The sequence below is a fragment of the Larus michahellis genome, chromosome 19, assembly GCF_964199755.1.
Source record: "Larus michahellis chromosome 19, bLarMic1.1, whole genome shotgun sequence".
Taxonomy (NCBI): domain Eukaryota; kingdom Metazoa; phylum Chordata; class Aves; order Charadriiformes; family Laridae; genus Larus; species Larus michahellis.
The window spans coordinates 728,440-751,334 of record NC_133914.1 but is presented as its reverse complement, the minus strand read 5'-3'; the positions used below and the strand labels follow the sequence as shown (position 1 = coordinate 751,334).

At 46.6% G+C, this 22,895-nt stretch overlaps 1 protein-coding gene across 3 annotated transcripts; it reads left to right on the top strand.

Annotated features, from left to right (window-relative positions):
- The first annotated feature begins 35 nt into the window (after positions 1–35).
- Positions 36–22,064, top strand: KHDRBS1 (KH RNA binding domain containing, signal transduction associated 1). 3 transcript variants are annotated; one of them, XR_012584192.1, is made up of 11 exons: positions 36–562; positions 7,216–7,343; positions 7,925–8,041; positions 9,085–9,231; positions 11,230–11,366; positions 12,273–12,486; positions 13,446–13,513; positions 13,828–13,886; positions 16,270–16,465; positions 19,078–19,139; positions 22,024–22,064. XR_012584192.1 is itself a non-coding variant. In XM_074562637.1 (9 exons), the coding sequence occupies exons 1-9, from the start codon at positions 238–240 to the stop codon at positions 16,365–16,367; spliced, it is 1,293 nt and encodes a 430-aa protein (XP_074418738.1). In that variant the 5' UTR covers positions 37–237; the 3' UTR covers positions 16,368–19,065. The 3 variants fall into 3 exon arrangements, 1 of the variants encoding a protein (XP_074418738.1); XR_012584191.1 differs by lacking the exon at positions 22,024–22,064 and having other exon boundaries at positions 19,078–19,204; XM_074562637.1 differs by lacking the exons at positions 19,078–19,139; positions 22,024–22,064 and having other exon boundaries at positions 37–562; positions 16,270–19,065.
- The last annotated feature ends 831 nt before the right edge of the window (positions 22,065–22,895 follow it).

Below are 22,895 nucleotides of genomic sequence, written 5' to 3'. Positions count from 1 at the left end.
GGCCGGCAGGCGCGAGGCGGGGGCTCGGCGCAGGCGCAGAGGCGCGCGGGGTGGTCGCGCGGGAGCCGGTAGCGGGGAGGGCGACGACGGGACGACGGCAGGAGGGCGGTACTTCCGGTCCCGCACTTCCGGCTCTGGTGCCGCGGCGGACGGTGTGGCAGCGCCGCTCGGCCCGCTCCGCTCCGCGCCCGCCCCGCCGCCGCCGCGCCCCGCCACCCCACCCCACCCCCCTTCCCCATGCAGCGCCGTGACGACTCTGCCGCCCGCCTGGGCCGGGGGCCGGGCCCCGGCGGCGCCCGGCAAGGAGGGCCCCCGCCGCGGCGGCCTCCCCGTGGCGGGGGGGGGCGCGGGGCCGCCGGCGGGGCACAGCCGCCGCCGCTCCTGCCGCCCAGCGCCACGGCCGCCGCTTCGGCCGGTCAAGCCTCCGCCGCCGCCCCTACCCCGCTGCTGCCGGGGGCCGCTGCCAAGATGGAGCCCGAGAACAAGTACCTGCCCGAGCTGATGGCCGAGAAGGACAGCCTCGACCCGTCCTTCACGCACGCCATGCAGCTCCTCACAGCAGGTACCGGGGGATGGGCAGGGCGGGACCCCCGGGCAGGGCCTTCCCCCCCCCCCTCCCCGGGGCTCGGTGGGGCGGGCGGGGGGGGAGCCGGCTACTAGTGAACGGCGAAGGGGGAGCGGGACCCTCCCGCTGGCGGGCAGCCCCCGGCCGCCCGGGGGAAGCGGCGGGCGGTGCGCCGAGCCGTTCTGGCTGCCCTGCCCGGTGCGAGGGGCGATGCCGGGGGTTTTGAAGATTAGATATTTCCCTCGTTAAATCTCTGTGTAGCCCCGTGCTTGATCCTGGCCCGGATTAAACGCAGACCCAGAACTTTCTTTTTTACATACGGTGTGCGGTCACTGCGGCCCTTTTCATCCCTGGGGAGAGGGGGGACCGGAGAGAACGCTAAAAACTGGGGGTTTCCGTGTAGCGTCTGCTTGAGTCCCTGTGAGGCATGGTTTGTGATCTCTTTGATTTTTCCTCTCTGGTAATCTGTATTAGAGCTTGTTTCATGCTTCTGATGAACCTAAATAGGGAATGGAAATGGCAGTCTTTGTTCTGTGCCCAGACGAGCCTTCTCCTTCCCCATCTCTGCCGGCCAATCGCCTGCCCGCTCTGATTTCTCCATATCTCCCCGGCGCAGCTGCTGCACCCGCCTTCGGTGCCTCCAGCAAGGAGATTCAGCTGCCTCAAGACACTGTAGTCAGCTTAAGAATCGGAAAGACTTAAAATATTTGCTCCCACTTACTGCTTTATGTGTGCAGAGTGGAGAGCTGGGAAGTACCCGGCAGGGGGATATACTCAGATTTAATCTGCAGATGAGCAGAGTGCCGAGCTCTCTGGTACTTACTCTGCTTTTAAATGGTTTGGGTTTTTTTAAGGTCTTTAAAACGTATAGTATTGCTATAGTTGGTGCAGTGCTAGAGATTTCATTAGCTCCTCCTTTAATGTAGGAAATAATTCCTGTCTCCCATTGTGCAAGTAACTGAGGTATATCATTATGGGTAACTTGGCATCACTCGCAGATATGTTGATCTAAATAAATCAGTTTTATAATCCGATTTGCTGTCAATTTAATGTTTTTCATTAATAAACCCCTTTAGCTAGCAGATGCTCGACAGCTCTGTGATAATGCCTTCCAGTGAAATGAAGCCTAAGGAGTTTGCTAATTCCCGCACAAAGAGCAACGTTCTCAGTCCACATAGTAAAGTTTCGTTCATTGAGTGGTGTAACAAGGATTTATGATTTTTTTTTTCATTAACTTAAAAATTGCTGATAGTAGACTGCAGCTTTGTGAGACTTAAAATTGATCATTGGAAGAGCTCCAGATGCTTCCTGCTTGCTTTGGATATTTTGAAAATTGCTGTCCTTTGGGAGCATTTTCTAGCAGTCCAAACTCAGGATGATCTGAGCAGGAAGCTCAGGAGAAAGAATCTGAAATAAACCAGTGGGTTTAGGAGACTAAAGCTTTTTGCACAGATGACCCCAAACTGATCTCGATTGCTCAGAATTTCTCTCTTGCTGTGGCACCCTTTGGGGATGTCATGTTGGAGAAGCTGCTGTAAAACCAGAATGTAGGTCTGGGCCAAAGATTGTGATGCAAACGGCCAGCACAACTTAAGCAAAATGATTTCTAGACAAAGAAGTGACTGATTATTGAATGTCAGCGGTATTCCTATTCCAGCTCTTTTTCGGGAGTGGAAGTTGCTTCCCTGCCTGCCTCTGGGAGGGAACCCTGCAGGAGTTCTGCATTGAATCTAAAAGACTTCTTTAAAAACAATATGTAAAAGTAGTCTAAAATACTTTTGTGGTTCTAAAACTGCTTAGCATTTCTAGAGAAAATTAGGATTATTTAGGAACGAAATGAAGAGCAACACAGTGATGTAATACTGATTCGGGAACAACGTACTGTGTGATGAAAAGGCAGTAAAGTGGTTAGATTTTGGGGTTCTGTTACACAGCGCCCTGAACAGAAACTGGAATATGATCTGTGTTTCCTCAGCCCTGTGCTTTGGGGGCCGTGCGACCTTCCTCTTCCATAGGAACAAGAAAAGCCCTTTTTCTCACTTTGATTTATGCTCCCATGTGCTGCGGGGAGGGCAGGGGGAGATGCTGATGTTTTGAAAGGCACAGTCCTCTCTGCTTGTGTGCTTTGGGGAGACAGGAGACATCCCCCAATGTGTTAGCTAAGCATGGGGCTGGGGTTTTTTTTCAAATTCTTGTGGTAATCCTAGCTATTTTTATTTCACGGAGAAACCCTATGCGAAAAGAGCTGGTCTTCTCTGAGCTTCCTGTGCTGCAGACGGATATGTGAGCTATGTCATTCCTCTAGCAAGTCTCTATATGGCTGGCAGCTAGTTGGTCCTTATGTTAAATGCAGCCCTTTGCATCCCCAGAAGCTTGCAGTGGTGAGGAAGGATGGGGATGGGTGGTGAGGGGTGGATTCGGAGCAACGTGTAGGATATTAGATGCAGGACTCATGCAGGGATGGAGGGAGCACTGAGCAATTGCAGACAGAGCAACGCGCTGCAAAGCAGGGAGCAGCCTGAGGTGCTGGAGGACTCCTCGGCAGAATCCCTGCTGGTTCTCCTGCCAGATTCACTCAGTCACTGCATATTCCTAGGAAGGCAATAAAAAAAAGGGGCTGTATGGGAAAGTTGTACGGGTGGTGGCCTCGCTGGAGTGACTTGCCAAGGAACCAAATGGTGGGATTAGAGATGGGCCGAGGTCACAGGGGTGATGAGAAACTGTATGTAACGCAGAGCAGTGCGATGTTCTGAAACTTCCTTATCGTGGAGCAAAGGCTATCCTGAAATGGAGAAGATTATTTAAATTTCTGTGCTTCCCAGGGTATGCCCTACCCCAAAAGGAGCGGTAACTGCCGCCTTAAACTTGTGCCCCGGTGCCGCAGACTGTGATATTCTAACACCATTCCACTGTTGCGTTTTTAAATGTATATATTGCTAAGCCATGCCAACATTATTAGCTGCTGATGCTAGCCTGCCTGTCACTGCTGTGACTCTGCCACCTCCCACTTCTCTCCCAGGAGCCTCTACTACCTGTGCCATTTCTCATCGCTCGCCTCCGGGCTCTCTCCTCCCTGCCTCATGCTTCAGCAGTGTTTCTTTCCTTCCCCGGGCCCCTTCTCCCTGTGCTAGTGGCAGTCCCCTCCCTTCCCGGCAAAGCTCCAAAGCGGAGCTGTCTGCGTATAAATCCCAGCACACAGGCTAGAGGGTGGGGGGTGTATTTCAGCGGAAAGCGGGAGGGAGATGGTGGGGTTAGGCTTGCTAAATTCTGCAGCTTCCACAATTCACAGAGTCCACCCAGGAACAGGTCCCTGCTTCCTCTCCTGTGAAACCAAACCAGTTGGGGAGTGGTAGCATAGGAGAGAGGGAGCTCTGCTGTCTTCCAGAGGCTCCCATCCCCAAACTCTTCTGGGGTTTTAGGGTTGTTTTGGGTTTTTGGGGGCACGGGGTCAGTATCATCATAATGTGAAGATAATACTCTCAGTATTATGAGCAAACAGAATGTGTGTCTGCTTACAGAGCACAAGCGTGCTGCAGGGCGATGTTTAATATGGTTGATTTTTTTTTTTGTTGTTAAGGAAGAGCTTGGGCTTAGATCAGGAGTAGCACTGTGGCTGCTTAGCCTCCTCCTTGTGAAGCAGCGGTGTTACCAACCCCCTTTACCTACCCCTTAGGATTTCTTCTGAGACAATGCAATCACTGCCCCACATGAAGTCCTGGAAACCACTGCCACACATGCTGCCAGACTGCTGACATTCCCCGTGGCAAGAAGGTAACCTTCTGCTGCACCTCTGACACGGCTTTAAAAAATCAGCACTGAAATGAGGCATGCTTAATCCCTCGAGGTATACGTACGCTTCTCCTTCGTATCAGTAAGTGGTCTGACAAACTGCTACCACTCATCAGTTCATTCAGTACTGCTTCATGTTGCCGTAGCTAATGTGCCAGAATGCAGACAGATAATGCTGGAATCCGGAGCAGTAGGACACGTCACAAGTGGCATGTTTTTAGTCCTCCTTCACACCTATTTCCAGCCTTGGAGTTGGTTCGGAAGGTGTGAAGGGGACTGCTAGGTCACCCCCGCTGACCTGAATTGCAGAAGCTGGAGAACTTAGAATTATTCTGCTGCACAGGGTTTTGTCTTCTGTGTTTTGCATTTCATTTGAAGGCATGGTGATGATGGTTCCGATGCTTTTTTTAGCAAATGGTTAATTATTTGTTGCCTTCCCGGACCGATTCCCAGCTGTCGTTGCTCCTGTTGCAGGAGGCAGAATGGATTTTGCTGTGGCTGATGTGAACTGTGATTCACCGGGTTGCAGAGGCTGAGTCTGATTGCGTTGTGTTTTGACAAGGTAGAAGATGCCTCTGGGTAGTTTTAATTTACATCAAGACAGTTTTAGGGTGCTTTTATTCTTGACGTGTGCGTAGAAAACACCGCTTGTTAATATGCAGAATGCATTTTCAGAAATTCACTTGCTGTTTTTGAAGAACCAAAATAGTTGAGAAGTAATTGCATTGCATTATAAAGCTATGCCTAACCAGGGATAAGGCGACCAATGCAATCTTTAGTTTCCAAATCTTGATTGTCTGATCTGCTCTTATAGCTAAAATTAAAAAACTATGTAAAACTAACCAAGGCAGCCAGCTCTATTGCTTATTTTATAAATTTCACAGGGCTTGAACTTCTGGGGTTTTTACTTTTGCATAGCGTCTTCAGAAAACCATTTCTTTTTAAAGCAAAAGTCAAGCTCTCTTTTTCAAAGCAATTAAATCCGGTAATTTTTTTTAAACTAAGGAGTCATGGTAACACTTTTGTAAGGGAGCCAAGGTGCTGTTGCAAGTAGAAATACAAAATTTAGGCTTTTTTTCATATTTATGCAACACAATCTCCAACTTCTATATTTAGATCTCTAAACTAAAAACCAGTTTATGTTACTGTGTCCAAAACTGAAAAGTTAAAAAATTGATCAATGGTCTGATCATGTTTTCTTAAGGTTTGGGGTTTTTTTAGTTTCCCATCGTGTTGCTTGACTTCCTTCTGGCCTTCCCCATCTAAAAGATGCCGGTCGTGCTTCTCAGCCGGTAAGGCTGCGGTTGCCTGTCCAGCCAGGAGGGTGATGGTAACCTATCGTTCCTACTGCTGTTTGGGTGATCCGAGACTGTTAGTAGGTGGATAAAACATGTCAATTATCTGACCAACCTTCCAAAACCACAAACATGAACATTTAATGTAAATGTTTCTGACATGGGCAGAAAATCACCGGAAACACAAGATACTGCAGCTGCCCTCTTTAAACTCTGGGAATGACTAAGCAGTCTTCAGTTTGAGTTTTGTCTTGCAGCTTTAATCCAGTTATATGTCTAATCTTGTGAAAGTGTCTCTCTTTCCCTTGAGATGTGAGAAGTTGTATTTAGAGCGCTTTCGACTCAGAAGAGATATTTATAGTTCTTGGGTTTGCTGATGAAATGGCGTAATTTAACTTTTAGGGAAGGGTCACGCTCCTCCCCTGATAAGCATCTGTAAATGATAATTTGTGATGGCTGTGTATGGTATCACCAGTTATTTTTTTAAGTTGCACCAAAGAGTGCATAATGGTTCATCAATCATTTGGGATTGTTAATGATGCCGTTAATAATAACAACTCCAAATTTGGGGAACTTGTCATCTAGCTGTTGGCCATTAAATAAAAATTGCACGTGACTGGACATCTCTGGAAAAGAAAAGCCAGTCAGCTACGGGCTACGTTCTTTTGAAAAATGTTGGGCGTTTGTCTTGTACAAAGGAAAGCGCATCAATGACTGTAAGAAATGGTGCTAGAAATGCCTGCCTTGAAGATGATCTTGAGTCTTCTCCATTTGGGTCGTCTTTTGAGGTGACTGTCTCCTGCCATCTCTCAGTGAAAGTTTAATTTCTAGCCAGATTTGAGAAGGTGTTTGCGTACAAGTTCCTAATTGGCCTACCTTAATGACCTACTTCCAGAAGGTTATTTGGATTTGCGTCCAGATTCCCCTCAGGCTGCCGCATGCCTTTGGTTCAGTCAGGCCACCGCAGTGTTTTTCCAAGACTCTATCATTCACAATATACAAATAAAAATCAGAATATTAACTGAAATTCGTAGTGTCAGTATGTGTTGACACCACTACTTAAATTACAGATATAAAATAGCGCATCAGCATGAATGATAATGACTTGCCTGATGTGCTGATGGCTGCTGCTCTACAGCGAGTGGATCCAGTAGCGTAGTCGGGGCCGGTTTCTTTGGAGCGTTAGGAGCCCACGCCGGGGGACTGCTTTCGCCAAGCATGAGCTTGGGGCCTGAGAGAGGAAGGCACGGCAGAAGTGATACGCAAAACTGTACTTACAGTTTCCTACTCTTCCCTATTGAAGTTATTTGTAGGGCGTTCTCTGCCGGTCTTTCTTATTTTGTTCATTATCCCGTTTTTGGCCTTCTGGAATGCCTAGATGTGAAGGGAGGAAGAGGCAAGGTGGGCTAGCACTGAAGAGGTGACCTGGCTATCCAGGTTCCATTAACACAATTACAAGTGTTCCTGTATTCACAGAGAATGAGGGTGGTATGTCCTGTCATAATTCCAACTCTAAAATGATGCTTGTTTGAGGAATATAAGCAGCCCTATTTTTATCTTGTTTAGAAATTGAAAAAATTCAGAAGGGTGAAACAACAAAGAAGGATGAGGAAGAGAACTACCTGGATTTATTTTCCCACAAGAATATGAAACTGAAAGAACGAGTTCTGATACCTGTCAAACAGTACCCCAAGGTGAGGGCCAGAAAATAGCTTACTGAATCTCTGCGATTTGCTTATTTTCTATGGATTTTGTGGCTGACTCTTAGAGATAGTAGCTGACAAAGTGTCATCAGGAGTTATGCCAGTGTTCCACTATCACTATGGAATTTTTCCTATGCAGGCTTGCAGGATCTTATTTCTGATATATTACATTTCTAAAATGTCTTGGGATAAAGCTAAATGGCGATGCATAGCTGTGATCTTTTATTACTAGAATAGACACTTTCCTATCTAGAGCTTTGTGTTTTACAGTTAAGAACTCATTTAACTCTTAAGGCTTGCTCCCTGTAAAACTACTGGAGAGTAGATGTTAGAATTAAACGCTTTATGTGAGTTAATTTAGCTTGATTTTGTGCTGGAGCATTTTTTTGATGAAAAGTATGTTCTGGAATATAAATTTTCCTGTGCATTTTTTGGTCTGTATTTTTTGGTGAGGTGAAGAGAAAATGGAGTGTCTAATTTTTTTTTGTCAGCCAGCATAACGTTAGGAAGAGCTTTTGTTACGGCTGCTGAGCTCTGGAGGTAATTTTTTTTTTTCTTTTCTTCATTTACAGTTCAACTTTGTTGGAAAGATTTTGGGACCTCAAGGCAACACTATCAAGAGACTTCAGGAAGAAACTGGTGCCAAGATATCTGTGCTTGGAAAGGGTTCGATGCGAGACAAAGCAAAGGTAAGGGCATCACCCCTGAAAACATACATATATATTAATGCCTTTCATATTGCTGTGAGAAGTAGCAGTTCTCAAAGAATTTTATAAAAGATTAAACCATTAAAATCCAAAAGCAAAGGCAGTAGGAGTCATCCTTCCCAAATTGTTTGGTGCATGTTGGGAGCAATCTTGTTTGGGGCAGAAGTGTGATGTGTGTTTTGTTTATGAGCGTGACTTGGAGACCCGTCACCCTTTGATGTCCTGTACCCTTAGGTGCAGAGACAGTTTGTGCGGGAGGTGAAGTACAAAGTTTATAAAATAAGAATGAATCCCAGCTACTGCATGAGAAGTCATTCCCTAAAGGAATGTTTACCCTTAAGAAAAGAAAAAGGAAAAAAAAAAAAAACAAACCCCTTTTTCAGCTGTTCCCTCTGAAATCCTTAAATTCTCGTGGTTCACTGAAGATGTTGAAGGAGTAGGTTCCTGGTAATCTTTAGTGAATCACAGAGTGCCAGGAGGGGTTTTTTGAGCAGAAAAAATGAAAAGAATTTTTTTCTTTCTGCTTATTCCCAAAACTGAGCTAACAGTCAACAGAGTTGCCACTTAATTCAGCTTTTTACTTTAGCAGCATGAAAAGCTTTTACATTTCTAGCTTATTTGTAGCTTCGTAAAGCCATCTGAATAACACAGGTATCTAAGAGCAGAGTTAAAGAGCAAGCTCGTTTGAGGCATTAGACTTCACTAGACCTTCAAGACCAACTCAGGCAGAAAGGTGGTGTAGAAGAGGAGGAACGCTGCTTGCATATGCTTAAACTTCGGGCAAAAAGGTGGCTGACATCCGTGCATTGACAAAAATATCATAGTCACCTGAAAAGGCAGCTATAAAAAGGTGGAAGGTGTAGATCGCATATGGCTTTTTGTAGTACGTTACCGTGATCTGTGTCCCTGCATAGCCAAAATGCTTTTACAGACACCTCCTCTTAAGACTTAGAAAACAGGTAAAAGAAAAACAGCTTCTGTGCATTTTACTGGGTTTTAGTGATCTCTAATCTGCATTGTTTCAGGAGGAAGAACTGCGTAAAGGGGGAGATCCTAAATATGCTCATCTAAATATGGATTTGCATGTCTTCATTGAAGTTTTTGGACCCCCTTGTGAAGCGTATGCTCTGATGGCTCACGCCATGGAAGAAGTCAAGAAGTTCCTTGTTCCAGTACGTATACTGACGTTCTCTTCTGTTTGAAGGAGGTGGATGGGTTGGGAATCTGGCTGTAAGGATGGGTGAGATTTGCACAGTGTGAGGCTCGTGCTACAGGAATTGGTGGAGCGGAGGGAGCCTGAAGCATGGAGTGTGTGCGGCAGCTTTAGATGACCCCATTAGTCTTGCATGAAGGCATGTATTAATCCCCTAACCATATTTAGAAAGGCATACACTTACAGGGCAGTTGTCTACAACACTTGGAGTAGGCATCTCTCTCCCAGTACTAGCTGTGGACACTGGGGTGGATGAGTAGCTTGTCTAGCTCCACGTCTCCATTTTAGTGGGAGAAGAACTTTAGCCATGCCTGGCATGGAAGGGGCTTTTTGGATGGGTTGCTCTGACTTGGAACTGTAGTGTAGGAATCTGTCTAGAAAACGTCACTGCTCAGATCAGAAACTAAGGACGGAGATGTTTGCTCTGCTCTGAAGGGGTGGTGTGAGGATGAGGAGGGTGACTGCCCAGGCAGCTGGGTAGTAGTATTCAGTGTTGTAGCTAGTTTGAGACACGTCTGTTAAATCAATATTTCTGTTGCTTTGAATGTGTACGATGTGAAGGAACCTCTTTGCTAATCAGGCATTTATACAGATGACACTTGTTATCTGTTTGGGGATGTCTTTTACTGGTGAACCTTGTAAGACCTTTCTGGACAACTTCAGGTCAGTTTTGTGACAGCTAGGGGACTGATTCCAAGAACTTGGAGTCTCTTGTATGTTATTCAAACAATAGTATTGCCTGCTAAATTAGGGAAAAAAACAAAAACGAAATGGGAAAGAAGCACGCAGTGGTCCCTGCTTCTGTCTGGCTCAGCCTGTAATTCCGAGAGCTGGCAGGTAGAGAGCTGGGTGTACCTCAGCGCTGCGCCTCAGCTGAGACTCGGAGCTCGGATGTTCTGCCTCAAGTACCAGGGGCGGGTGGGACCCAAGAGCGGTGGGTAGTAGGGAAGTGTGGAAAAGCGATGGGTACTGTGTGATTTCTGAGAGTCTGACACAGGGAGGAGGAGAGATTGCTATGTGAAGTGTCTTTGAAGGAAAGAGGTCATCTTCAAGGAGCCCCTGGGATGTACAAAACCTCAGCTTGCTAAAGCAAGCGTACAGCCTTGCTATTTAAAGTGTCTCATCTGTCGCTGCCTTCAAACAATGTGTTAAACTTGTGAAAATTGACAGAGAAGTCACTATGGAAGCCAGCAGTGCTGTGAAGACACATCTGGTAGGAGACTCGTTGCTTTGTAGTGTTGCCATGGCATCGTGAGGATCCTCAGCGCGAGGCCCACACTGCCTGTGTGTTGAGGGGAGGGGTGGGGTGCCATGACTTCTGCGGGGTCACCGGAGATCCGTACTAATTCCTGGAGCTAGGTCCCCTGAGGCGATAAAAATGCATGGAGTGCAATGATAAAAAACACATACTGTGTTCCTAAGAATTTGAAGAGACAGCCTGGATTTGCAAATGGGTGTTTGCTCTTCATCAGGCTGCATCCTGTCCTGTTCCTTCAGCGTGTCGGGAACACAGCAGTATGTTGTTACCGTATGAGCGCTCATTGCCAGCTACTTGTCTTTAAATAGGAGCTGTAAGATGCTCGAGGTGAGATATGTCTTGCCTGACTTCACCTCTGAACTCACTAGCATTTGCAAATAAATCCTGCTGACATCCCTGGGATGCAGAACACCAGCAGATGCCTCCAGGACCCTTACCAGCGAGGTCCTCTTCCCAGGGACCAGCTGTAGTGCTCACTGCAGCCCCTGGACACGCAGGTGGCGTGCCCTTCTTGGATGATTTGGGGAAAGCTGGCAGTTGTACACTGCTGCCTGCTGAGCAAATCCCGGTAAAACTAACAAGGAGATTTTAATTTAGGACTATCGGGATATTTTTACTGCAGCACAGTAGCCTGTGATGTCCTGGAGCGCAGGCTGGCTAGTTAGCTGTTCTTTGGAGTTGACTCTTTCCCCTCTTTAGGATATGATGGATGATATCTGTCAGGAGCAATTCTTGGAGCTCTCCTATCTGAACGGTGTGCCAGAGCCAACTCGTGGCCGAGGAGTCCCTGTGCGGGGAAGGGGAGCAGCTCCACCGCCGCCTCCACCTGTTCCAAGGTACCTTTCCCAAAAGCACAGACCTGGAAATGCTGCATCTTGCTCGGAGTTGTCCTGCCAGATGAGGCGAAGCTGCTTGTTCTTGCACATCAGCTGTTGGCCTTGACCTTGGCTTTTGGCCAAGGCTTTCTAGCCTTGTGTTGCAGGCTTGCTTTTAGCAAGCTGGCGTCAAATGTTTTGTATGTTTTGAGATGTAATCTAGTAATCTAACACATTGGATGTCTTCTGTGTTATTTTCGATGTCTGCAATTAGTATCTTCATAAAGTAACCTTTCAGAAATTGACCTATGAAATCCTGCGTAGATAGATACGCTGTGTTGGCTTCCATAGCCTTCGGCAGAATAGGCATTTTCAATTTAAACTGATCTTCCTCTTGAAAGTTATAGGATGGCATTATTCTGTCGTTGCTGTCAAGGCATTGGCATAAATTGGTGATAAAACTCTTTTACTATAGTTCTTGCTTCGCTACCTGTTTCATGGGGGAGAGTCTTTGCTTCTGAGTGTTTAGCCCAGAAGTGTCCCTGCTCATCTCATCATTGATCTTTACAGTCCCGGAGGTCTGGCAGTCATTACAGGTTGGTGATAAAGGGTTGTTTAAAATGAGTTCTGAGAAATTACTTGGTCGAAGCTCTATCTTAGATTTATTTCTTCCTCTGTACAATATCTGATGCAGTAGAATTCTCATCTCAGAAGAGGGTTTTGTAAATCCTGCAATACAACAATGTTAATAATTCTTGTGCTGTCACTTTTGGTAAAGAATTCATGGCTTAGTTAATTGTGTCTGTGTTTATTTATCAAGCTATTGCATTTTAAAGTTGGTGTAAGAAGTGCGTGCACTGCCCTCAGCTTTCAGCACACGAGCAGTACCCCAGTAGCTCTTCACAGTCCTTTTTATCTCCTTTCCAGGGGCCGTGGTGTTGGTCCTCCCCCTCCTCCTCCTCGGGGGGCCCTCGTGCGAGGAGCCCCGGTGCGGGGTGCCATTGCCAGGGGAGCTGCTGTAGCCCGCGGAGTACCTCCTCCCCCAGCAGTACGGGGGGCTCCTGCACCCAGAGCGCGAGCAGCCGGCATTCAGAGAATACCGCTTCCTCCTCCTCCCGCACCAGAAACCTATGAGGAATATGTAAGAAACTATATATCTTAGGGGGTTTTTATTCCAGGTAGCTGATCATAGAATCCTAGAGTGGTTTAGGTTGGAAGGGACCTTAAAGATCGTCTAGTTCCGGCTCCCCTGCCACGGACAGGGACACCTCATATATTAGATATTGAACATTATTGAAATAAGAGCTAACAGCCACTGAAGAAGTGGCCACCAGTCACTGGCACGGTGCTGAGGGACCTGCTAGTGTCCTAAATGCAGAGTAAGGGGTGGTTTTTCTAAAACTGAAATGTTGCCGTAACTATCAGTGCAGGGTAGAAAAACTACATCACAAAGATTGATGTAGTTCACATCACGTTCTCTTTCTGCAGGAGAGTTCTTTGAGCAAGAAACACCAAAGGTTTCTCACTTCCCCTAAAATCCTTGAAGTAAACATGGTGACATTGCAAGTCGTATAACTAAGCACCACCTTCCTGCCAAGCTTATCTTCTCATCTTTGGTCTTGGTATTCTAAAGGGAAAAGACAATGACTGGTTTTGACGCGCAATAGCATTTTGGGGAATCATCCCAAATATTGATGCTTTTAAGAAGTCCGTTTGTCCTCTCAGTAAAACTTCTCAGTTTTTCCGCTGAAACCAATCACAAGTTGATAGGTTGGGTTTTGTCTGCCTGTAAATCTGTGGTTTAGATAACACCGTTACAGGCCTCCTGGCAGATGGATTTGTACCGCAGACAAACTGCAGCCTTGGACACGTAAATTACTTTAAATGCGTTGTGAATATTAGTGTGGGTCGTTCCTCCCAAGCCATGGGACACAAGCAGATCCTGGCTACCCGTGTCTGATGATTGAGCGCCTTCCCTGTGGCAGGCAAGGATTCACAGGCTCCTCCGAAAGCTGCTGTTTTCAGTTTTGCCATTACTCTTGATGAGGCATTAACCTTCAGTCCTTCCATTAACACCGTTTATGTCATCGTCCATTTCAGGGCTATGATGATGCATACGCAGACCAGAGCTATGAGGGGTATGAAGGCTACTACAGCCAGGGCCAAGGGTAAGTTTCCTTGTCTCCCGTATGCTACGGAGAAAATTATGCATGACCTTTTTTTATGTTAAGGGAATGGAAACGCTGGTTTCTGAGTTTGAGCTGTAGGGAAGGTGCCTTGTTCTGCTGGAATCCAGGAGCGCCTGGGAAATAACTTTTGGGAGTGTCCTGGTGTCCTTGACAATTCTGTAAAAGCAGTGATCAGCCGCAGTGCAGCCACGAGCAACACTGGGCATCTTTGCTTTTCAAGTGTTCGTGCAAGTTGTGTCAGTTTAGGAATACGATTTCAGCACTGTATGTAACCAACATAATTACTCTTCCAGGGACACAGAATACTATGATTATGGACACGGGGAAGCACAGGAAACCTATGAAGCTTATGGTACGTCTGGGAATACTGTTCTCTTGACAGGGAAGGGGCTGCACATAGTTGGGAATTGCCTGCAGCGGTTGCATGTAGGTGGGAATTGCTTGTGGTTGACCAGCTGTTTTCCAGCGCTGCTCCACGCTCTGAGCAAAAACTTACTGAGGAGAACCTCAGGTAGTTTACGGGGCAGGATATTTATACCCTACAGATTATCCAGGTCTGAACAACTGAGGGCATTCTGTGGTTTTAGACTCTTATCTAGCTTGATTTTTTCAAAGGTGACACTTCTAAAATTCCATTTTTAAACTATGGAAATATCTTTTAATTTCCTTGTAGCTTTAGAATATTTTCAGAGCTCTGAATTTCCACCCACAGCACTACTTTTGCTGCAGCCTGGTTTTCACAGATTATATTTTGTTGAGCTGGATGAATGCATGGTTCCATCTGCTTCCTTATCCTCAAAAACCCACTAGCTGATACTGACTCTGCACTGTGCATTTGCTTGAAAAATGGATTTAAGTGTCATATGAAGGCCTCCCTTTGACTAGGTGGAACAATTCTGGTCAATATGTAAGTAGTCAATGAAGTTTAGCTAATTTGAGTTGCATAAGGCTATCAATTTGGGTAGACTGAGAGGCGTGGGAGCCCAATTTAACCACAACTCTGTAGATCACCAAGTGTTGAAAACAATAGGCCTTATATCTGAGGTGCCAGCAGTAAAGGATTGGGTGACTGCATATTTTCTTTTTAAAGCTAGTTCAGCTTTCATCTTATGAATGGCATCTGCATGTGGCAATGAGTAAGATTCATTTTCCTCTCTCCGTAAACAAGCTGAACTATAAACAGTTACCGAAGCTATACAGCGAGCTGCTTAACGGCATGGAAATACGCTGTGGGGAAAATAACTCCCTTTAGCAGAGAGCATCGCCTGCCTGAAGGCATGAATGAAAGCAGGTAGTGAAGGTAATGCCCAGCTGGAGGGACTTTTTGGGATCCTCAGGAGCTGGGAATCCCCTGTGCCTTGTCACACTGGTATTAGGGAAGCGGAGTTGTTAATGCAGTGGCTGTCTCCCGCCTTGGGGTGTTCCCTCCTCGGGGCTTAAACTGTGTGAAGTTCAAGTTCAGGTGCCTAACCAGGGATGCTTTTCCAGTCTAAGATGCATTTGAACAGACAGCTGCTGTCAGTAATGTTGCTGTCTTTCCTGCCTTCAATGGCTCGGTTTGTTGCCCGTGTTAGTCACGCAGCACAAAGAGGCTTTTGTGCCTCCTACTTGGTAGGAGAGCGGTGGTGGTGTCTGGGATATGAAGGCCAAAACGCTCATTGTATACTTGGCATGAAGTCGCCACAGCTAATCTGTTTATCCACAGTAATTTCCTTTGGTCTCTGCTTTCATGAAAACAGAATTAGCGAAATAAATTGATGAGCCAGGCTGGAGACAGTTTTGAGAAAATGGGAATGTGCTGCACGGTGGTAGGAACAGGCTGGGCTGTCTTCCGGGCTTCGGACACTTGCTTTCCCAGAGGGGTGACCCTGGAGAGAACGGCAGGCGTGCCAGGATGAGCGTTGCAAGCACAAGCCGTGATGAAAGCTGAGCTGGGATATTTGGAGCTTGAGCTCACGCGGGGACCGTGGGGATGCGAACTTCGGTTTCCCTCGGTGGTGGTTGTACGTAGCAGAAGGGTTTGGGCCGTCCTGCCGAGGGCTTGGTCCCATCAGCAGTTGGTGCCGGTGCCGCGCTGCTGGCAGTGTCTGCTCGGAAGAGGTGAGCAGATGCTGCGCAGGCGACGGATGTGAATTTTCCAGTTGTCGCGGAGGGGAAGGAACAGCAAGTTGCAGCCAGACCGGTGTCTGGAGGCTCAGGTGGATGCGCTGCCATCCTAGAGCAGCGTCAGGACTTCATTATTTTGGCACAATTATCCAGGAGCCGCCTTGCCTGGTGTCTGGGAAGGAGAGGAGCGCTACCTGTAGCAGTGCCCCCAGCCAGACCCTGAGCTTGTAGACGCTGCTGGCCACCAGCCCAAGGGGCCGTGGCTGCTGCCACCTTGCCCGCGGCTGGCTGCCAGAGCTGCCCCGTCAGTTGGCTTCGGCTCTGCTGAAATTAATTACTCCGAAAAGGCGCTGGGTTTGTCCAAGTCAGGCTGTCAGAGCTGCAGGCTTCCCGGGAATCCCCGCGCGAGGGGCTTTTTCCCGTAGTATCTCAAGACGTGCTCCAAATGAGACGTTTTGGTGGTCCGCGGGGCGTTTTGCAGACAGGTTTCGGGGTGAAACTGCTGTGAAGATGCCCCATGCCTCTGCGTCAGCTCCGGAGGGGACCCCGGCTGGCCGGCCCCGCCGCTCCCTCCGTGTCCCTTGGCTCAAGCGTTCCCCATCCCTGACATATCCCTCTCTTTTCCGCAGGGCAAGATGACTGGAACGGAACCCGGCCCTCCCTGAAGGCCCCGCCGGCCAGGCCAGTGAAGGGGGCCTACAGAGAGCACCCATACGGACGTTATTAAAAAAACAAACATGAGGGAAAAATATCAGTTATGAGCAAACAGTTGTTACTGATTCTTGTATCTCCCGGGATTCCCGTTGCTTTACCCACACCAGACAAGTAATTGTCTAACTGTTTTTCTTCGTGGCCCTTTTCCTCCCACTCCATCCTCACCCTGCATTCTGGCTTCTGTACGTAGTATTTTAAAATGAGTTAAATAGATTTAGAGGACCGACTTTAATTTTTATTTTTTTTTAAGTGTGTTAGATGGCTTTTCTTTCTTTGTTGTTTAGATAAACACAACTGTACCTTTTTTTAATAAAAAAAAAGTTGAGTTAAAAATGTTAGTTTCAAAAGTGACATGCTTTGCTTAGCCGTTATGAAATTAAGGTTTTGTTAACCTTTTAAGTTTGGTTTTAAGGAACCCATAAAAGTTGTAGTTGCAGAATCCCAAAGTAGGCTACATTTCAAAATTCAGGGCTGTTTTTAAGAATTAAAATCATAATGTAACGGTAGTAGCTGCCACCGTTTAAAAGTAACCTCAGACGTCAAACTTTCCTTAAAAGCAGATTGCTGGTGAATCTAAAGTTTAAATTTTAATACGAAGGATCCTCAAATTAAATAGCATTTTTTAAAGGTAATTGACTTAAAAGGAAAAAAAAATTAGGTTTATAAAATTGACTTTTCTTATGTGGGTTTTGAAATCTAGCCCCGAACATGCGGTGTTGAGAGATGCTTGGGAAGCAGATTTTCCAGTGTAAAGGGGTTCTTAGTTCGGTTCTGTATGAAGAACTTTTAAGGGGAAAAAAACAAATTAAAGCATGGCTCTAACTGCCCAGTGTTTGATATTAGCAAACAGAGTTATTACGTGAGTAGGTCTGAACTCTGTAAAATTACAGTCTTCTCATTTTTATAGTGCTTGGGGCAGATAATACAGTGCAAGTTTAAAACTGACAAAACTGCCAATGTTAGCAATCCCGTCGACTTGTTCAAGTGTATCTCAACACTAGCTTTGCATAAAAAGGGACACTGCAGCTGAAAAAAATGAGGAAAAATTTCACTTTGTACATAGGATAAAGTCCTAATTGGATTTGTACACTGTCCTCCCACTCTGTTCTTGAAGATTAAATGCTACATGTGTAAGTCTGCCTAAATAGGTAGCTAAAACTTGTCAAAATGTCTGCCGCAGTTTGTCAATAAAGTTTAGTCCTTTTTTAATCAAAGTAAATGTGATGAATTGTCATTTTTTTTTGTTGAGCAATAAAATAGCTATTTTTTTTCAAATAAATTTAAATTAATGCTAAAGCTAATTGTCTTTTTAAAACATGGAGACATTTTAAAAATGGTGGTTTTTGTAATTCTCACCAAAAGTTTCTCAAGCTCATTGAACGAGCTTTATTTTTTTTAAATAAAAAAAAAAAGAAAAAGAAAAATTTGTTTTTCACCCCCTGGAAGTTGTTGAAAGCAGTTTGATCCTGGACTATGGCAGAAACCTGATTTCTGTCTGCTGGGAAGCGTTTCTGGTTCTTTGCTGAGTTACTGGTTGCGATTTCAGGTGGCCTCGCAGAGGATCGCAGCCTCCGGAGCGAGCCCGAAATGGCCGCTTTAAATGTAGCGTGACAAAACCAATGCTAAAAAAAATAATCCAAGGCTTAGCTGCCACCAGGAGGAAAAGGAATCTTGCTTTCTGCTTTATGTAAACACCCCAAGCCCCTTTTTCTGAGATGATGCCCTTCCTATTTTACCGTAGCCTTGACTTGGAGAACCACTTAAAAATGTATTTTTGTTTGAGAAGGGTGCTGCAGTTGTTCCTCATATCCTTCCGAGGGGGTCTGTATGTATGTGTATATATATAAATATAATAGTTTAAATTAAACGGCTTCTTAGACATGAAAAACGGTTTGTATTTCCCATGTGCAAAATGAATCTGGCATTCTAGGGGGAGAGAATTAAACTGCTCGGGGGTGAAAAATAGAGCGTTAGGAACCAAACTGCTGGTAGCAGTGCATGATTGAGGGGAATACTTTAAAACAACAAGTTGTATTTGTAGATTGTTATTAAAGTGTAAATAACTGAATTTTCAACAATGGTTTGGAGTCAGCTTTCAGGGCATAATGTCTTGCTTGATGAAAAGATCACCCTATGCCCCCCTTTTAAAGGAAAATTATCGCAGGAGAATCAGGATGTGTAAAGCTAACATGCATCGCAAAACCCAAAAGGTAACCTAAATGTCTGATTTTAATAGCACATTTCTCTTTTACATAAACTGTGACGGCAACTTGCATAAACTTTATTGAAACAATTCTTCAAATGTTAATTTTAATGTAAAAATTTGCAAAAAAAAAATGTTTAAAATAAACATTTAAAAAAAACACATGCTTCTGCATAAATTAGCAATAACTTTAATACTGTGCCCTTTGAAAATGCACTGTAATGTAATGTGGGCAAAAAGGAATCGGCAAGCTTAAATATCAGAAGATGTAAAATGACAACGAATATAGATAGTCCTGCTACTGCCAAAACCAAAAATTCTGCTCAGTTATTTAAAAATGTAAAATGATGGCCCTTTTTAGACCCCAGTATTGATATTTACTGTGAAATATTCAAAGCTCAGCTTAAGTTGCATGTTTTCCTTCCTGTGTAATTGCATGCAGGAATCTCTTTCTTTTTTTTTTTTTTTCTTGTGATTTGTGCTTACATTAAGGAGACTCACAAATGTCTTCAATTTGCAGGAGTCAAGAGTTCGTCGCTGTGAATCGCTTGGGGGCAGATGAGCAGGGGCAACGCGAAGTGGGTAAGTTTGTTTATTTTTGCCACCCCTTGCAAGCTGCTGACGTGTTCCGTGTGGGAGGGAGGGGGCGGCGGCACCATCTGAGCTGCTAAATTGAAGCCATTCTTTATATACCCACAAATAAATTACTCCTGCGAAAGGCCGGTTACACGACTGACGCTCCTGCAGAGGTCACGGTGCGGAGGAGGCTTCGGTTTGTACCTGCGTAGAGCTCTCCCACCGAGAGCCCGTGGAGAAGGAGGTTGAAGTGGATGTGAGAAGAGCGGGCAATCATGGAATGGAATCACAGAATGGTTCGGGTGGGAAGGGACCTTAAAGCCCACCCAGTGCCACCCCCTGCCCTGGGCAGGGACACCTCCCACCAGCCCAGGTTGCTCCAAGCCCCATCCAACCTGGCCTTGAACCCCTCCAGGGATGGGGCAGCCACAGCTTCTCTGGGCACCCTGGGCCAGGGGCTCACCGCCCTCGCAGCCAAGAATTTCTTCCTGAGATCTCATCTAAATCTCCCCTCTTTCAGTTCAAAACCGCTGGACAGAACAAAAGAGGGACACACATCCCACACCCCCGACAAAACAAGGGGGCACCCAGATGTGATAAGGAGATCTGTCTCTTGGAGCTGGTTCCCGACTGGGACGTTGGCCTTCAGGAGGGTGCTCTCAGCAGCAGGGGAGCGCTGAAGAGGTTGCCCCATGCTCTAGAAACAGAGCAGCCCAAGGAATGGCTCAACAGCAATTCCTATAGGAGTCCGTAATGCGTTAGAATTATAGACCGCAGGTTTTAGATCAGATGCCGCCCAGCCAGACCCTTTTACCCCTTCCACACCCCCATCCATGGGCTCTGAAATGTGATCTGGCTGTTCTTTTTATGGCTTTTTGTCTGATGTCATTGCCAGAGGTCCTGCCTGGACGTGTTTGGCTCAGAGCCCCACAGGGCTGCACGCCTGGTGACCACCCCGAGCCCTCGGGGAGGGGTGAGGGACCCCCAGCACCTTTGGGTGCCGGTGCCAGTCAGCACCCACGACCGCGGCGCTCCCTCTGGTGGCTGCTCCAGCCCCACCGACTTGCTTATTTTCCAAGAAATACCTTAATAAACGCACACAAGCGCTTGCAAACCGAGCGGGAACTTGGCTGGGGAGATAATCGTGCATCAGCGGAGTGACCTGCTTACTTGGCAAGGACACGGCTCCCCCCGGGCCCGCAGGCAGCAGCCGTAAGCGTTTCCTTTGGGGACAGCTAATCGCTTTCTCGCAAATCTCGAGATCACTGAAAGTCTGAGCTCCATAAATAAAAGAACAAAGAAATAAACCCTTGGAACCCTGAAGAAGCCTAATGGCTTCAAAAGACAAGCGTGAAAAGCCCTGGGCATAGGACATAGAAGGACATAAGTCTTATTTTATATGGAATTGTAAAGCTACTAAACGAGCTTCTCTTATCTTAGGAGTATTAGGAACAAGAAAGCGGTAAGATGTGGAAATGCTGCAACAGAGTGAGATTACCCTCAGTTCTTTGACTTGAAAATTGGATCCGTAGTTCTCTGCTAGGGGAGATCATAACATGTCTGGGTTTGTGGCCTGTTTGTCGAATGCATCTTCGTTTACAATGTAACTGGATCATCAGTTTATATGGTGGTGTACCAATCTTTCCCATTTCTTTCTTAATAGGCACAGCTTTTATATCAAGTGGAAAAGATTTGATAGAGATCATCTATTACGATGCAGTTTTTTACCAGTAGAAGTGGATCTTGTGGCACTGCCTTTGGAATAACACAGCTTGCTTGTGCATTGCGTTTGTTGCATGTTTACGTGAAAGATTTTAATGTTATGGAGGAATGTAAATCTTAATACATTGAAAATAACTGTATATGCCAGAAGTATTTTGAAAACATGCCCTGTATCAAACGTCTTCCTCCCTCTCATAGCATTACTGCGTTCAGGTTTTAGCCTCGAGCCTGCAAAAGCTAATTTGAGATCCCAAAATAGCCATCAGCATCGGATGTGTCTCTCAAAGATGCTCTAATTAGCCAGACGTTCTGGGGGTGATACAGGACTCACTGAAATTTCCCAGGGGTAGAAATTCCTTTGAGCACTCTGAAGTCTGAGTCACCTAAATAACCCGAATAACCTTCCCTCGGCCACTGCCCCCACGGGAGGTGGCATTCTGCTGGCTGGGAGACGACAAGCGCCAGTGGTCCTTCGTCTCCTGGTCTCCCCACAGGGCTCATCCACGCCTTATTGTTTGTAGGGGTTTGGTAAAGACCATAAACAAGATAAAGGTGCTCGGTGCTGTACAGCGTGATGTGCAGCAGCGTCACGTCTCCTCTGGGGACGTGTTTCCCAACAAAACCGTTCTTTGCAGGAGAAGCTGGGCTCTAGAAACGTCCTGCTGCGGCCGAGCGCTCTGCCACCTTCTCTGGCCCTGGCTCTGGGTGGCCAAAGCTCCTTCAGCCTCCAGTCCAGCCCTTTGGCGTAAGTTTTTGTGCTGGCCTTGCTTGGAGCTGGTACAAACCTGGGCTTTACGCTTTCACGGTGAGGTTTCACAGCGATTCATGGCCACTATCGAAACTGAGCTTGCAGGGAAGCCGCTCCAGCTGGAATTGCGGAGATGTCCCCAGCAGCTTTCCCTGGAAGGAGACTGGCATGCCCTGCCCATCCCTTACCCCTGGTTTCGAATTGCTGCTCAGATTATTAAACAAAGCAAATGGCTACAAGCTTTATTTTATAACCTAGCAATGGTATCTTTATGTTTAACTTAAAACACTGTGCTTTCAGTACAGCTGAGACATTACCTTGATACAGCCCTCTGTAAAATTGCGTATTTGCTAAGTTGGGTTTTAGACCACAGCTGGATTCCCTGTGCAGCTGTTAAAGCAGATGATTCTTTTTGTACAGAATTGAGTTTTTAAATTTGTATGAGAGCATCTGTCACGACCAGAGCCAAGAAAAGACATTTCGGCGTGCGCGTCTCCCCTTCCTCAGCCCATCCGCTGCTCTCCTGAAGAACTCCCGGGCTGGGGGCGATCCCTGCAGCCTGTGACGGTCCCTCCCAAGGGCCCCAGAGGAGGAGGGACCGGCTGTGACCCATCCGCTGGGAGACACCGGGGAGAAGGGGCAGCGCTGCTGACGCAGCTCTTCTCTCCACAAGTACGAACGGTGCTTCTGGGGACAGAGACAGGGCTTAGGGAAATTCTTCTTTCATTGATAAAGCTGTGACGTCTTGATGAGATGTTGGACACTGCCCCCTTTGCGAGCTTTGAGGGGGAGGAATTTCTGCAGAGCCCCTGGGAGCCCCCGTCTCGAACGGAGGCGTTGCTCCTCGTTTTCTGCTCGGGGAAGCTTAGTTCCTGTGAGCACGGAGCAGAAACCTTTGCTGTGGCTGCTCGGCCGAGCCTTCCATTGCTACCGTATGTTTTAATAGAAATGTTTGTTTCCACGTTCGTTTCGCCCCGTTTGCAAAGAGGGATGCATCTCCAACGAGCTGATTTCCGATCTGATAAAGGAACCCGCGTTAAGATGCCATTGGCTTTGCTGTGGCTGGGAAATAGGAACCTGCCGGCTCCTGGCGAGGGGTGGAGAACACCGGAGCCTCCCTCGACGCCGCAAACGCTGGAGAGCAACAACTGTGTGCTGGAGTACTGAAATATAAACTATTTTCCGAGGAAGTTGTTATTTTTACCTCCGGTTTTAGAACCAGATACGACCAAAGGCTCGTATGTGGTGTTACAGATGCAAACCTGTTTTTAACCTGAGACGGGTACATCCTG